The 15,699-nt window shown below is 45.7% G+C and overlaps 1 protein-coding gene across 2 annotated transcripts in view; it reads right to left on the reverse strand.

Annotated features, from left to right (window-relative positions):
• XYLT1 (xylosyltransferase 1) overlaps positions 1 to 13,350 on the reverse strand; it is a 202,465-nt gene extending 189,115 nt beyond the window's left edge. Inside the window, exon 1 of one of the 2 annotated variants that reach the window (XM_037385493.1) lies at positions 13,058 to 13,350. In XM_037385493.1, the coding sequence (XP_037241390.1) occupies positions 13,058 to 13,285 (228 nt within the window). In that variant the 5' untranslated portion in view covers positions 13,286 to 13,350. The remainder of the gene's footprint in view (positions 1 to 13,057) is intronic. The other variant, XM_037385494.1, reaches the window with a different exon arrangement.
• Positions 13,351 to 15,699: the final 2,349 nt, after the last annotated feature.

Raw genomic sequence — 15,699 nt, forward strand, 5'->3', positions numbered from 1 at the left:
GGACAACAGAACAACCTTTATTTGAAGACCCTTTTCAGTTTAAAAACTTAAATGAATATAAAAGAGTGACACAAAAAACCCTAACATAAACATATTCATGAGACTATTCTTGCCTCATTTTACACTTGAGTCTGCGCTCCAGCTCCTAGTGGAGATACTTGGTAGCTCTGAAGAATTATAGAACCATATAGGCTGGAAAAGACCTTTGAGATCAAGTCCAATCATTAACCCAGGACTGCCAAGTCATCACTAAACCATGTCCCTACGCACCGCATCTGTGTGTTTTTTAAACACATCCAGAGACGGTGATTCCACCAACTCCCTGGGCAGCCTGTTCCAATGTTTGACCACTCCTTCCACGAAGAAATTTTTCCTAATACCCAGTCTAAACTTCCCCTGGCATAACTTGTCTTCATCCTATAGCAAACATGTGAGTACACTGAAAAAGATACTACTACTACAACTAAATAGTTGGCAAAAGTGTTTCAAAATTAGTCCTGTACCTAGTCCCTCACACACAGGATCATGATCAAGGTCTGAACTAACATTAAATGCGAAGATTTTCAAAAGTGACTGGCTAGTAGAAGAGCATAAAATTGAGAAAGTGTTGCCTTGCCAAGTCCTAGGCTCATTTAAATTGGATACTGCAAAGCAAAATATGTCAAGGGAAGAGGCAGTCTGGAAAATCCTGGCCAAATCACCCAAATGGGCAACTCTTGCTCACTTTAATTGGCACTGAGATTCACAAATATTTGACCACCATGGAATACAGGTATGCATGCATGCCTGCCTCTGTTCACTTAAGAACTGCAAAAATAGAGCCCTGAGTACATTTAACCCTAGTAAACTGGGAGGGTGGGGAAGGGAACCAAAAACCACCAAACCATCAACTCTCTACTACAGAGATGATTCAGACTCCTGTAGCACCTCTACATTGCTACGGAATCTACCATCCTAACCATAGCAACAGATTTAAACATTTGAGGTTACATTTTGCTGTCTGCAGGCAGTGCAAAGCAGGCAAAGGCTGCAGAAGTGTTTATTTTAAGCAAATAGGAAACAGTCTTTCAAACTGGACAACTACAGTTAGGAAGAAAACAAGCTTATCAAAGACAGCGAGGAAAACAAAACCACACCAATTTATTCAAAGTAGAAACAACGTACCATAACAGAGTTACTATTTACCAAGTGTCTAACAGAGATCTCAATTATTTTCCTCTCCAATTACATTAATCCACCTCTTAAGCAGGTGTGCTGCCAACACAGTCCCAGTCGAGCTACTGAAGTCAACACCATAAGCCCCGGTGACTTCAAACCAGAGCTTGAAGCAGCCCCTGCAGGTACTGAGATAACCAGAAACAGGAGTGAGTTGTTCAAGGAGGAAGAAGTTAATATACAAGACTATGTTAAAACTAACAACAAAATAAAACATTTACTAACAAGCAAAACAAATATCACCTTGCTCATCGACTACCAAAGGCTTTAAAGCACTGAAGAGGTTTGTTGAGGTGACAGACTCCAGATCAAAGCCTGGCTACGTCTGGTAACTGATCTGGAAACATAACCCTGATGTTGAATCCAGAACAGTATGAAATTCAAGGGCTTCCCTTCACTTACCCCTTCCAAGTGACACACGCTCCTGAAACAGAAAGCATCTAGAACGTACTACATGACTGTTGAATGCTCATTACAAATTCAAAATGACACTTCAAAAGCAACACAATGCTCCATCAGTTGTGGAGGTGTCCACATTGTCCAGATACAGAGACCCTGAAGAACCATTTGAGCTGGGAGACCCTTATTTTCCTCTGCAATTAACGTTCATTCACGGGTTCTTCATATGAGAATTATTGCAAATTTACACCACCACAACTAGAAAGTGAAAACCCCCTAAAGGACTTAAACTACAGAATAAAATATTCTATTCATAACATTCTGACAGCATGAGATTGTTGTTCAGTCTGACAGACTGGTGATGGTATTAAAATGGACAAAACCCAAACCACCTTAAATAATTGTGTCAAACTTGTCTGAACTCTAGCAAAGCACTTTTTACTCATATATTTGGTTGTATAAAGGCAAAAAAACCTATAACCTATCTTTCACATAAAATACCTTTGGGTCAAATTCTGCTCTGTGGAATATGTGCATCTGGATCCCACAGCAACTGCAGAACCAAAGTCCTGGGCTACGTGAACCTACCCAAAACCCCAAATAAATCTTGTTCTTTCTCTGCATCAACTACATCTCAAAATGAGCACTCATGAGATTCACTTCTGGAAAGTTTCTGTGCTCTGAAATTGCAATAAATGCATTTAGATTTATCCAGTTTTTAAACTGGTTGTGCTCCCAGAGGCCCCACAGAGCTTTACAACCGCCCTCTAACTTTCTGTTCTACCCCATACAGAAGATTCTCCTGCAATGTAACACCTGAACTCTCCTGCCCATTTCACAGGGCATTTTGCTGAAGCCCAAAGCAGAGGGAACAATCATCCCAAAACTCACACTCCAGATTCCCACTGCAGCTTCACACTGGGGGGCAGGCCATGGCCAGTGGTGGTTGCTTTTCTTAGATATCCCGGGGTGAGAAAAGTCTACTTCAAAAGAAACCAGACAGAAAAATACCACAGTCTGTAACTGGGGCTTGGGGGTGAGAAGGGGAAATCACTGTTTACGCTGTCTGGAAAATGAGCAAGTTTGAGACCATCTTTTTCTAATAAACAGTCATTAATCACTTACAGTCACTTAGCACAGGAGGTCATGCAGTGGCAGCCCTGCTAGTGTAAATGTTTAATACCGAATTAGATTAGAAAGGCTCAGGGAAGTGTCATCACAGCTAGAGCGCTACCTGCTAATGGAAACCTTCCTTTGGTTTCAGTGTTATCAGGGCCTGACCCAGGCTTTTGGAACAAGATGACACAGTCTTGCCATGAAGTCGCAGACACAGCAAACTCCACAGTGCTAACTACAGAAAGCCAGACAGCCACGAGCTTATTACACCACTTTACCACTGTAAAACACTATCACCTATTTTCATCATATCTCTGTTATTAGAGACACGAACACAGGGATGACAATCAGCCTGTAAGGCAGACTGTGCGGGAATCTCCGGCTCTTTCGTATGGGGAGCCACGCAGCGCATGGGCGCTGCCATGTACTGGCACATGACATGCCAGAAATACAGACACGGACGTCCTCATCCGTGTGCACATAGCTAAGAGAACAGTATTTGGATGGTTTTATGCGAATATTTCATAATCCTCCTCCTGCCACCCCCTACCCAGTCAGCAGCTCTGTCAGAGCCAACTACAGTTATAATTATCACCGTAATTATTATTTTAATTAGCACCAATGACTTATCAAAATATTGCGCTGAAGACTTGCACATCTTTTCTTGTAAGACTGCCAAAAAGCTCGTTCATTGCTGAGGTACCGCTCCATGTATGCTGCTAGCAGACGGCACCTCCAAGTTTCTATTTATGCAACTGAGTGACTAAACTCAATTCAAGTGAATGCCAAAGCATATGCAATTTGAGGCACAGTAGCTGTGCAAAGTATTATTATTATTCTCCTGGTATACACACACTAACAGCTTTGTTTACTACATTTATTCCTCTTCTGCTTGTTTGCTTGGTTTTTACACACTGTAGGCCAAGTCACTGAACTTAGACACCTTAAGGTAGCCAACTGAATCCGTTTTTACATATTTAAACATGTGTCAGTCATCCACAGAAAGTTTTAAGGGCATAAGCTATCCTGTAAGCATCTAAGTCAGTATAATTAGGTGCCTAGATTTATCCCCAGCTACCCAAATGTGGACCTCTGCAGGCAACAAGTTGCTATATTTCATCAGAGTATTTTTTCCTACCAGGTAACATTAGCTTGATAGTAGGTAATTTTTTCTTCACATGCTTGTTCAAGATGACCCCAATCCAGATGTCTGGTAACACTCATTTCTACGCAGAAGTCCAGTTTAAATTTTCATAATTAGCAAATGGCCATTTAGCTAGGTACAGCTCCAGGTATGCTGCCAGATTGAGGAAAAAGTTCCTCAGTTAAAAAGATAACTAATACTGGCAGCTGTGGGGCTCTTCATCAAGGGTGGCCAGTTGTCACCTCATTAAGTTTACAGATATAACATGTGACACAAGGACTCCACCTGCCTCTCAGATATGCAGTTGTATGTTTCTGAAGAAGCAAAAATTTTCATGGAGATATCATTTTTCAAGTTTGTCTGTCCATATCTTAAGTAAGGGTCAATGGGCCGGACATAGTTTCAAGGAACTGGTTTCACTTTAGTTAGTACAGCCACAACCTCCATCACTTTTTCTTTCAAAGATGACATTCTAATGGAACCACATGTCCTCCCAAATCAAAGAGTGCAATTACAAAGAACAAAGCTAACTACAAACAGGCTGAGTTTTAAGAACAAAAGACCTCTCAGAATTTCAGAGAGCATGAAATTCAAAACTCACTGTTAAGAAAAGTCAGCAAATAACATCAATTCTAAGAAAAATACTCAAGACTCCACCAGCATAACCAAAAAAGAAAGTATATCTGCAGGGCAAGCAAAGGCTGCAGTATGAAGTAAAAATGAGTGTCCATGACTCATTCAACCAAATCCAAGTTAAACTAAAGTTTGCAGTGTCATTCAGCTTTGTAGAATTGTTTTAAATAAGCATCCCACTTACACTCTAATAATATAACAGAACAGCAATAGAGCAGTAGCTTGGAAACAAAATACACGTGGGAAGCATTCAAGATCTGACCTCAGCGTCAACCACACACTAGTGTGAAATCTCTTAACTATCTTTTTTTACTAAACTGATATTCATTTATCATGAAGTTTAATTTCATTACCACAGAAAAAAGAAACCAATTATAGACTTGCTATAAATAATTCATCCCTTGGAGGAATCCTCTAATCATCTCTAAAAATAAAAGTCACGTGATTTAAGCGTCCTGCACTGACCTTTTTGGTTCGTCACATAAAAGAATGAACTCAGAAAGGTTACACCATATACAAGGTTAAGCAATGCTACATGTTGCTCAGTTTTTATATCCACACAATTAGAAAGTCTGGTCTCTTCACTTCTAGCTCATACTCAAACTCCGTAAAGCATTCGGTCCTGAATCTGATGTACAGCTTGGGAGTAACTCCATAGCGGGCACAGGTCCACAAGGCATCGAGACCATTTTCTGTTTCCAAGTGAAACCTAAAAATCTCCTTTACTTGCCTGAAAAGAGCTGGGTTGCCAATTTACAATACTAACCTCTTGTTGATTTCTTTCTTGATCCATCCATGCTAATCAACTCTTTGACTCATCCTATCCTTAGGCTGTATAGTGCCAATCACAGAAATTCTGACTGGTGAGTGGAAATCACCGAAGAAGAGTTTGTGGAAGTCCTGCGCTGAACAGGTCCCTGATGGTAGTAGCACTGCACAAGCTACACTCTTGGCTCTTCTTGGCTCTTTTTAGGTGCTAGTAGCTATACTTGCTATTCAGCCTGTAAGCTCTTCAAGGCAGGGACCTTTCCTCACATGTGTCTGTAAAGCTTCTAGTGCCCAGATGGTGCTATACAAATGAATAATAATTATATTTCCATGTAGACCATTATTGTGCATAACCTAAATTACTTTGATTGATCCAAGAGGAAATCATTTTCTCATTTTGAAATGAAAAGAGAGAGTAAAAATAATGATTACTTGTTTGACACTATTATTATAGCAATAATTACATTTGCAGGTCCAGAATCCTCAGCTGGTCTGTACTGACTTTAATGGAGCTATGCCAACGCATGGCAGCTGATAAGCTGGTCCCAGTCTTTGCTGAAGATCTCAAACTATTTCACAAGGACTGATTACTTCAAACCCACACCACTTCCATGAAAGATGGGAAAAGTTAATTAAGCATGCTTTGCATATTGGGGAAGAGAAACACCAGACCCGGCATGTGAAGGAACGGATTCCTTCAACGGCATGGCAGGTATCTGAGCATCACCACCACGGCACCCCTCCCTTGCAGGCGCAGGGGAGCAGGCTTTTGCAGAGGTTCAGACCTCAAGCAAGCTGTGTTGCCTTCCAGAAGCACTCACCCCTCTCCATTCATTAGAAAGCCTCAGACGGCCAGAATTTAGCACCCCAGTGTTTGTGAGATTCAGCCTGGGCTTAAGTGCTCAAAAGGGGACAGCTGTAATCAGCAGCACCAAACTGAAAGGGACAAATAAAGTTGGAAAAGTTGGAACCTGCCAGGGCTTGGCTCCTCTGGAGAGAAAAAAAAAACCAAACCCAAATCACACACACACCCCCCAATTATCAGAAAAAAAAAAAAAAGAGGGCTAGTCTAGACAGCCAATAACTGAAAACCCCAAAACTACCTGTTGCTTTTAGCTGTGTGGCTTTAAATGCTTTGCTACAAATGTCATGAGGTTACTGATGGGACAAGGCAACCAGGACTGTGAATTTCCCTGCTCCCACAGAGCACTCCCCTGTTCAAAACATACTCTGTGGCACAGCATCAAAGGCCTACCTTTACTTAAAAAATAAAAAAAATAAAGAGGGACCAATTCTGATTTTTAGACTCAAACACTTGAAAATGCTGCTCCTTATAAACTGCACTAACACAAGCAGTCACACACACCAGCACTGATGCACCCCTCAAGTATCCATGCAGGGATGCTCCTGCATCTGCTCAAATCAGACACCCCATCAGCCAAAATTTGAACAAAAAATACAGAACATTGTATCCCATTTAAAGAGTCACTGTAAAAGCTCCAGTGAAGTGCCAGACCCAATTTTAACACTGTAAAGAAAAATCAGGAAGTATTTGATTAAAATAATCCTTGAGCTTATATAATTGGACTGTTCCTACAAATGAAGTTCACCTCGTGCTTTCATTGTACCCCTCTCCCTTCACTAAGCATTAATAAGATGCTGTGTGATATATCGTGGACTTTCAATGCTGAAGTGAAAAAATATTTTGAAAAATATTTCTCAATACAGCTGGGATGTGGCAGGTAATGCGGGCCTTTTACACAAAAAGTACCCATTTTGCAATAGCTGACAAGAAGTAAATGGGATTTGTATGTCTCCTGTACAACAGCTGGTCTTCTCTTACTAAAAACCGAAAATGCTTCTATTTCAAAGGGAACATCTGCAAAATCCCATCATACATTAAAAGAATAAAAAAAGAGCACAACAAAAATACACCAGTGGCCTGAAAAAGACTTCCGATGGCATAACCAATTAACACACATCCATTTCATATAATACCTTCCCACATCCCCACTAAGAAGATGCTTAACGAGGTAACTGCTGCAGAAGTCCATCAATCTAATCTGGTTCTAATACTCTTCTTAAATAATGCATACATTAGTTCTCTGTTACTGAAAAGATTTGTTTGTTTTATTAACATGTGCCTTGTTAAGTGCTAAGACTTCGTAAAAATCGTTATGCAGCTTCTAGCTGCAGATGTATTGTCTCCTCCCTTTCCCATTACAAAATGATTAATTGTCTCCATTCTCCTTCTCAACTGTTATTAAAGCTGTACTGCAATGTGATTAAGCCTCTGTTAACAAGCAAAACTGTACTTAATGGTCAAATCAGTACTGTGGACCCATTCTCTAACAAATAGATCATTTTTGGCCACATATGAGCTTGATGCCATTAATTTTCTTCATGACCTAAGGTACCTTAACTAAGCTGTTTGACTGAGACCAGCAGGTGTACTAAAACGAGTGAGGACCCAGTTTCCAGAGCTTGATTCGCACTGGGCTGAAGTTGAACACACGAACTATTAGTTCCCATTAAGCTCCACTGCACCTTTCAGGTCTGGAAATTTTTCTGAAAACCTTTTTTCCCCTCGTTTCTTGTGTTCGGAGGTGAAATTACCAAGGCCACATGTCTACACCAACAAGCTACTTGGAGGGGAAGATGTTTAAGTAGGTACCATCTGGTTGTGTCATCACATATGGAAACCATACATTCACTGATACTAGCAAAAAGTATAAATTAGGGGTGAATTATTTTTTCTTGAAATTTGTTTTGTTTTCCAGAGTTTAACAGATTATTTTATGCTTAGGTGCAACACGGTAGAGTAAACTCCCAGTGACTACAGTGAATCTGTCCTGATTTCAGCTGGGACAGAGTCAATTTTCTTCTCAGTAGCTGGCACACCCATGTGTTTTGGGTTTAGTATGAGAATACTCATAACACACTAATGTTTTTACTTGTTGCTAAGTACCATTTATACTAAGTTAAGAATTTTTTAGGCCCTACCAGCAAGAAGGCTGAAGGGGTACAAGAAACTGGGTGAGGACACTGCCAGGACAGCTGACCTGAACTAGCCAAAGGGACATTCCATACCACAGAACATCATGCTCAGTATATAAGCTGGGGGGAGTTGGCTGGCAGAGGCCGATCACTGCTGGGAGACTGGCTGGGCATCAGTCAGCAGGTCGTGAGCAACTGTGTTGTGCACCACTTATCTTGGGGGTTTTTTTCCCCCCTTTCTCTTTGGATTTTACTCCTCCCCCCTTCTCTCTCCTTTTCATTACAATTTTTTTTATTTCAATTATTAAACTGTTCTTATCTCAACTCTCACATTTTACCATTTGCCTGATTCTCCTCCCCATCCTGCTGGGGCTGGGGGGAGTGAGTGAGCAGCTGCACAGTACGTAGTTGCCAGCTGGGGTTGAACCACAACACCCAGTTCCTTGCCCAAAGCAGAAGGTCTCTCCTTTGATGCCACCTTGCTACCACGCCAGCACAAAGCTATGCTTTAATGCAGGTGCTATACTGAAACCTGCGTGCCATGCAGAAACTCACTTACATGCCTCCCACACAGCTAACGCACTGATGCTCAGCAGACGGTAAGTCCGAGTTGTGTATTTGTTTCTGACAAAACAGCACTGGGAATTCATCTGCAGAATCTCAACATTACAGGGGCAAACAGACTGCAAAAGAAAATTATTTCCAAACCTGAAAAAGCACCAAGCTTCTGCTTGATATGCAAAGTGAACTCCACACTGTTCTTACTTTGGAGAAGCATTTGGAAAAGGCGGGGGGGAAATATTTGATGGGTGGACTTTAGAGGAAGTGGAGTAAAGTTTCCTGGGGGTTTTTTTGCTGTATGACTCTCCTAGTTTTCTCCGACACCTTCCCTAGTTTCAGTAATCAACAGGTGTTACAGTTTAGGCACAGATCATAACTTTTGGATTCTTGCACCTTTAACCTGGTGGAGCACAGCATGCATCACTAGGAGGTGACAAGGAAGGAAAAAGGACAAGAAGGAACAAGCAAGAAGAAATATAACCTGCTTGAACACGTTCAGCTGACCAACACATGGAAAAGCAGCGGACCCAACCTCACTCCACGTTCCCAGGAGAGTATACTACATTTCCCACTACAGAAATGAAAACAAGGAAGGGCACTAGTGATCCTCAGGACTGTCCTCCCCAGCTTAACTTTTGCATGGAGTTAAAACAGATAATCCTCAGTGTCCCCAAATATACAACAGTTTATCTTCATTTTACAGTTCTGAACATTCTGAGCAATCGACAGTTATGCCTGGTTCCTTTGACAGCTTCATGCTGAAAGAAAAATGCCATTTCTTTAAACTGAATACACAAAATTTCAGACTAAAGGCTTTGATCCCACACCAGCAGGCAAGAGCTGTATTTCACTCAGCTGACACAGTAACAATGCACTGGCATTTTTGCTCTATGGCAAGACAGGCAGTAATGAAAACCCTGCAGTGCCACAAGGCACGAAGGAGCATTACATACCCACAGACATAGCCTTCAACGCCTAATTCCAAGGCTGGGGCCACAGCTGGGTAATGTTAGCGCATCACTACAACTGCCTCTCAGTGCAGTGCTGGACGTGAGCTCAGACCACAGCAGATGCTCTGCTGTCACATCCCTCTCATCACCAGCTGCCCTAAAAATGGGGATTTGCATTCCTTCTTTTCCCCTTTGGGCTCCCAACACACAACACCCACCAACAAGCCCCTTCCAACATCACTAAAAGGCTGCATTAAAAAAGCCTGAGACTAAACGGCATGCTTTTGGTATTTTCACAAAAAGCTGTTGCATGCTTTTCAAAGATAAAGACCCTTACATAAAAATCAACCCATTCTCGGAAGGTAGCTTAATTCTTCCATGCTCTTGATACTAGAGTTTTGCTGAATGAATAAAACTTGTGCAAAGGGTGCTGAACAGCTGCAAAAATGGTTGCAAGTATCCGCTGAAGTCGCTGCTAACGATACAGTTCATACTTCTTCAAAGATATCTATAAGCTGGTTTAATTAAACCAGCAACTGCAGGAAACTACTTGTGAGTAATGCAAACCCCAGATGTAGCTGGCCAGGGGACCCAGCACAGTAAGCATTTTCAGTTGCAAAATAGCTCAACTCAAAATTGCTTCTTCCTGCCAAGCTGGCAATTCGTATTCAATTATGCACAGGTACAGCGGCAACGTTTTTTGCTATGGTACCTTGTTATTTCATTTTCCAAATGAAATTGCTTATTACACATATCTGACAGCATTTAATAAAAATCTAAATACCTCTTAAACACCTAGTTCAAAGGATTATGCTTCTTTTCACACAGACGCAAATTACCAAAACCTCACACAACTTAGGCCCAGCTCAGTAAAGTAAAATCATTTCAGTCTTGTACACAGAGACAAAATAAAAACAAGGTAAATAAAACACTGTACATGGCAACTTTCAGACATAGGTTTGAGAAGCACAATCTTCTGTGCTGTGTCCAAAATCTTCCCCAACTGTTGCAAAACAATACACAAACCATGGAAAACTTGGATAATAACTTTGCTTGGGCATTACATAAATTGCCTTGTAAGGTGGAAACAAAGCATTATAAAACATTAAAAAAAAAACTTCTTCTTGTACAGCAATTCCATATTGTGTAATTCCATTAACCAGATATTTTCCTCATGAACCGAGTCTGAAATCAAAACTAGGTTTGCCTCAGAGATGGGCAACATTGGTAGGGTTGGATAAATCATCATTTGCATGTCGGCAGTGCCTGTGAGCTTCACCTACCAATTTAAGCAAGCTGTCAGGTTGTTAAGGCAGAAGTCTGCACAAATCCCATTTCCCTATCATTTTTCCACCAAGCACACATTTTAATCAGTAGGCGGATGCTTAAGCATAGGGTTTTGTATTCCGACAAAGTAATTTTAAGGATGGTGGCCACTTCCCTGTGTGTAGGTTAAGCAAAGCCACAAGTACAATAAAGTCACCTTGAAGAAGCATTGCCAAATCATCTTTTGACAAAGCACTTTGTCAAGCACGCTGCCACTTGTCTGGAGCGTTGTTGGTTCGTTTTTCTAATACTGAAGTCAGACATTGCAGGACAGCCTAGCATGATCCATACTAGCCTTTTAGATAGCGAAGGGAAAATAGGTACACTCAGCATGTATTTTAAAACATGTTTTCCATTTGGAACCCCAGTGCTCCATCTTTAGGTCTTTGATCAAATCTGTACGCACAAAGGCATGATTCATTACTGCCAGCATCAAAATAATCATGTTGTACACCTGCATGTCACCAGCACAGAAAGAATTAGCTCTCGGCCCCAAACTCAGTGTTCGTCCTGACGCACCGGGTGCAAACCAGACGTGGTGCCAGGACGTTTGTAGGACAATTGCTAACACTACTCGTTCTGACAGCTGCCCCGGAGCCCAGAGAAAAAGGCTTATTTCCTAGAAAGCCTGGTGAGCTGGGAAGCAGGGCTGGAGCCCCAGGTGCAGCCTGCCCCCTCCCGGCCCCCCTTGTCTGCCTGGGTACCAGCACCCACCGACCTTCCACAACCCATGCTGGAGAGACCATGAAGGAGAAAAGCTGGAGAAGAATGAAAGACAAAAGAATAAAAGACTAGACAGACAAAGAGGCAGAGGGCAGAGTGCTTGAGGAGAAACAGCAGAGCCTGAACAGTTACATTGATGTACACAGCACGTACCAAGATAAGAGTACATGTAGAGAGGAAAACTGAACTCAGTAAGCAAGAATTTTGATTTTCACACACAGAAAGCACAGCGGGATCTGGACACACTGAATGGGTACGTAAGTACCTTTCAGAAAAGTTGTCCCAAACGTTAGTGTCAGAGCCCTCATGTGCTTGGGGCATGGTTCTCTGCAGCCCTTCTGTGGCCAGTAAACACCCACAGTCATTTATGAGGACAAGTCATCTCTGAGCCCCCTGCTCTTGCTTTCAAGATGTAAACAGAAATACAGAAGCAGACAGAAATATGCATGCCGACTTTAAACAGCAACACTCATTTAACACAAGCCTACTCCTAAAAGAATTGAATTAAAACTACAACTCTTGAGCTGAAGAACTGTACATACCGGCGGTACACACCAATGCGTATTTCTGAGGTTTGCATTAATTGATCAAGAACGCCGTTCGTTTGATTTTTCACGCACCTATCCAAAAATTCAGAAATGCCACCGGCAACAGGGCCAGCTTTGCAACCCCTTGCGGCTCCAGGCCTGAGCCTTTTAAATGAAAACTGAGGAGTTTGCAAAAGAATTTGGTAAGAGGCACGGAGAGGGCACCGTTTCAGTATCCTTGAGTTTTTAGCGTTTAATAAAATGATTGCATTAGATTTCATTGCCTGTCACTTACTGGGCCTGTTCGAGCTGTGCAATAAAGAATAGCGCCTGTGCGGTTCTCAGGTGGAAAAAATAAAGTAACAGTAAAATAAGCCCTGGGGGACACACGGGGCAGGCGGCTCCCCGCGAAGTTGCGATGCCGACACGGCGGCGGGCAAGTGCCGGGAGCAGCGGGGAGCGGAGAGGCCCCGGCGCTGCAGCCGCGGCCCCTCTGCCCTTGGCCGGGGGCAGGAGCCCACGCGGCGGGACCGGGCGGCACCTGCGCGGCGGCGTGGGAGACACGGGGGGACACGGCAGCCCCGGGCCACCGCGCCTCGCCCGCCCCCAGGCCCCCGCGCCCGTCGGGCAGCCCCCTCGGCAGCAGCGCGGAGAAACGCGGGGAGACGCGACCGCCGCCCCTCCCGCCCCCCGCATACCATCGCCTTGCCGTGCGGGGCGGCGGGTCCGCGGCGCTGCGGGTGCGCCCGCTGATCTCCGCCGCGGTCTCGCTTCCCGCGGCCGGCGCCGCCGCGCTGCTCCTCGCCGGCGTCGAGGGAGGTGAAATTCCAGACGAGGAGGGTCTGCAGGAGCAGCACGGTGAGCGCCGCCACCAGCGCCGAGCGGGAGCGCCGCGCCAGCCGCCGGGCGCACGGAGCGGCCACCATCTTCGCTGCTGCTGCTGCTGCTGCCGCCGCCGCGCTCCCGAGAGCCGCCGCATCCGCCGCGGCGCGGAGTTTTCAGCCGGGCAGGGCCAGACGTCAGCAGGAGGAGGGCGGGGGTGGGCAGGGACGGGCGGGCGGAGGAGGAGGTGTGCGCGGCGCGTGGGGCCGGGGAAGCCGGCGGGGAGCCCTGGCGGCGCGGCAGCCCGCGGCCGGGCCAGCCCGGGGCGAGGGGTGGGGTCGGCGGAGGAAGAGGAAGGAGGAGAGGGAGGGTGGGCTGGGGCGGAGGAGGGGGGGCGGCGGCGGGGCTGCTACTGCTGCTGCTGCCGCTGCTGCCGCCGCCGGCGGGCGGGCGGGCGAGCCCCGGCCCTTGCGTGAGGGGAAGGGGCCGGGGCGGGGCGGCCCCGCGCCTCGCGGGGGGGCGGGAAGGCGGGAGCGGTGACTGCCACCCCCTGAGGGAGCGCGGCCGCGCGGGAGCCGGCGGGCGGCAGGCGCGAGGCGGGCGGCGGCACCTTGGCGGGCTGGCGCGCGGGCTGCGCTTCCCGCCAGGTGCCGCCTCGCGCCCGCTCCCGCCCTGGGGCGCCGTGCCGCCCGCCCATCTCTTTTCTGTATTTCTCTCCCCGCCTGGCCGCCGCCGCCCCAGCGGGGCTTCTCCCGCCCCCGCCGGCCGCGCTAAAAATGGCCGCAGCGCCCCGGCGGCGCGGCTCGCGCTCCCTCACGGAAGGAGAAGCCGCCGCTCGCTGCGGCTCCCCGCGTGCGTGCGCGTGCCGCTGCCGCCCCGCCCCCGGCTCGGCGAGGCCGCCCCCCCCCAGCACGCCCCGCAAGGGGCGCCGCCCGGCAGCCGCCCCCGCACGACCGAGCGCGAAGCGTTGCACGGGCAGAAGTGGTCCGGACCCCCAGGGCGGGATCCCTTCCCCGGGCAAAGGGCTGCGGGCAGCGGGCAGCGCTCGGCCTCAGCAGGGCGCGGCCGCGAGCAAGGCCAACACCTCCGCGGCCCTGCGGGCTGGCGGGCACAGGCGCCAGGTGACTGCAATTAAATGCCCCGTGTCTCAAAAAGCGTACGTAAGGGATGCCATCAGCTGCCTTTTTCTTCCGTAGCGGTATTGCCTTTCTAATCTGAAAGATCTCATTATCTGATTATAGTAGTGAAGTTGGGAGTTGTTTTTTTTAATCTGCCTGCACAGTGTCTCTTTTTGTAAGCCTAATTCCACTTTACAAACCAAAGGTGAAAAATAGTATCTTCTGATAAGGACAGTTGCTTTTTCTAAATGATAGCCAAGTAAGATCTGCACAGACCAGCAGGGTTTTGTTTGCGTTGGAAGTGCTTTGGTTTCTGATCTGAAGAACAATGAAATACATAGTAAGATTCAGAAGCATCCTTTAAAAAAAAGAATATTCTTCACAATCCAGTGAGGCCACAAGTAAAATTGCATGGGAGGTGTCTTTTGTGGCAATGTTACAGAAGCAGATGAAGCAATCAGCAGGTTAGTGGTAAAAAGCACTGCACCAGTACGTAGCTTTACAGAGGTGTGCGTGATCGGACAAACAGGCTTCCTCATATTACAACTAATTTTTAGTAATAATCTCATGATCTGATGGAAGAATCCACTTTAAAAATAAATCAACTGTTGTTCCTAACACATGAATTTTGAGTCTCCAGTGAGAAATTGTATCCTCAAGAAAACAAGCAAGGCATTGTCCCATGCATGGCGGTTCCTGGGCTCTTTGGTGCCTGTACTGTCCTCTGATGTTGCACACTCACTTCATAGTGACTCTGTCCCAGTGTAAAACCATCAGCACACTGCAGTTACTCTTCACTTATAGTGAGATCTGAATTGGGCCCAAATACCCACAGGCAGTTTCAAAAAGGGTGGCGGTCAGAGGATCACTGACTTCAAGGTGCCTCTAAAGAAAGATCAAAATACATCGCTGGTAACCTCCAGGAAAACCAGAACAGGAAGTCTTCCTTCTGTGTGAAGGCTTAGCATCATCTGCCTGACCTTCCGTTCATGCCATGGCAGAGCGTCCATTTTTGCCATCTGTGGTGACGGCAAGTGCTCCTCACGGACAGAGAGCCCGCAGTAACAGATTTCAGCAGTGCCAGACTTCTGCACCAGTTGCACACGCATCAGATTTGCTGGTCACACAGCACAGGGAAGTAAGCCGTTTGAACCAAAAAATGACAAAGATTCAAAGTGCTCTTGAATATTCTGACAGAGTCTGCACAGCTCAGGAAGTGGATGGATAATTTTTATTCCAAATCATCAAATAATTGGGCATTATAAATTCACTCCAGCAAATCTGCTAACAAATACTAGATAAAAGTGTCTTCCATTTGGGATTAAGCTCCGCCCTCTGCAAAGGAAGTTGTGGTCTTAGCATGTGGTGGCCCCGTGCAGCCTTCCCTCGGGCTTTTAAAG

Source organism: Falco rusticolus, chromosome 4 (genome assembly GCF_015220075.1).
Source record: "Falco rusticolus isolate bFalRus1 chromosome 4, bFalRus1.pri, whole genome shotgun sequence".
Classification (NCBI taxonomy): Eukaryota; Metazoa; Chordata; class Aves; order Falconiformes; family Falconidae; genus Falco; species Falco rusticolus.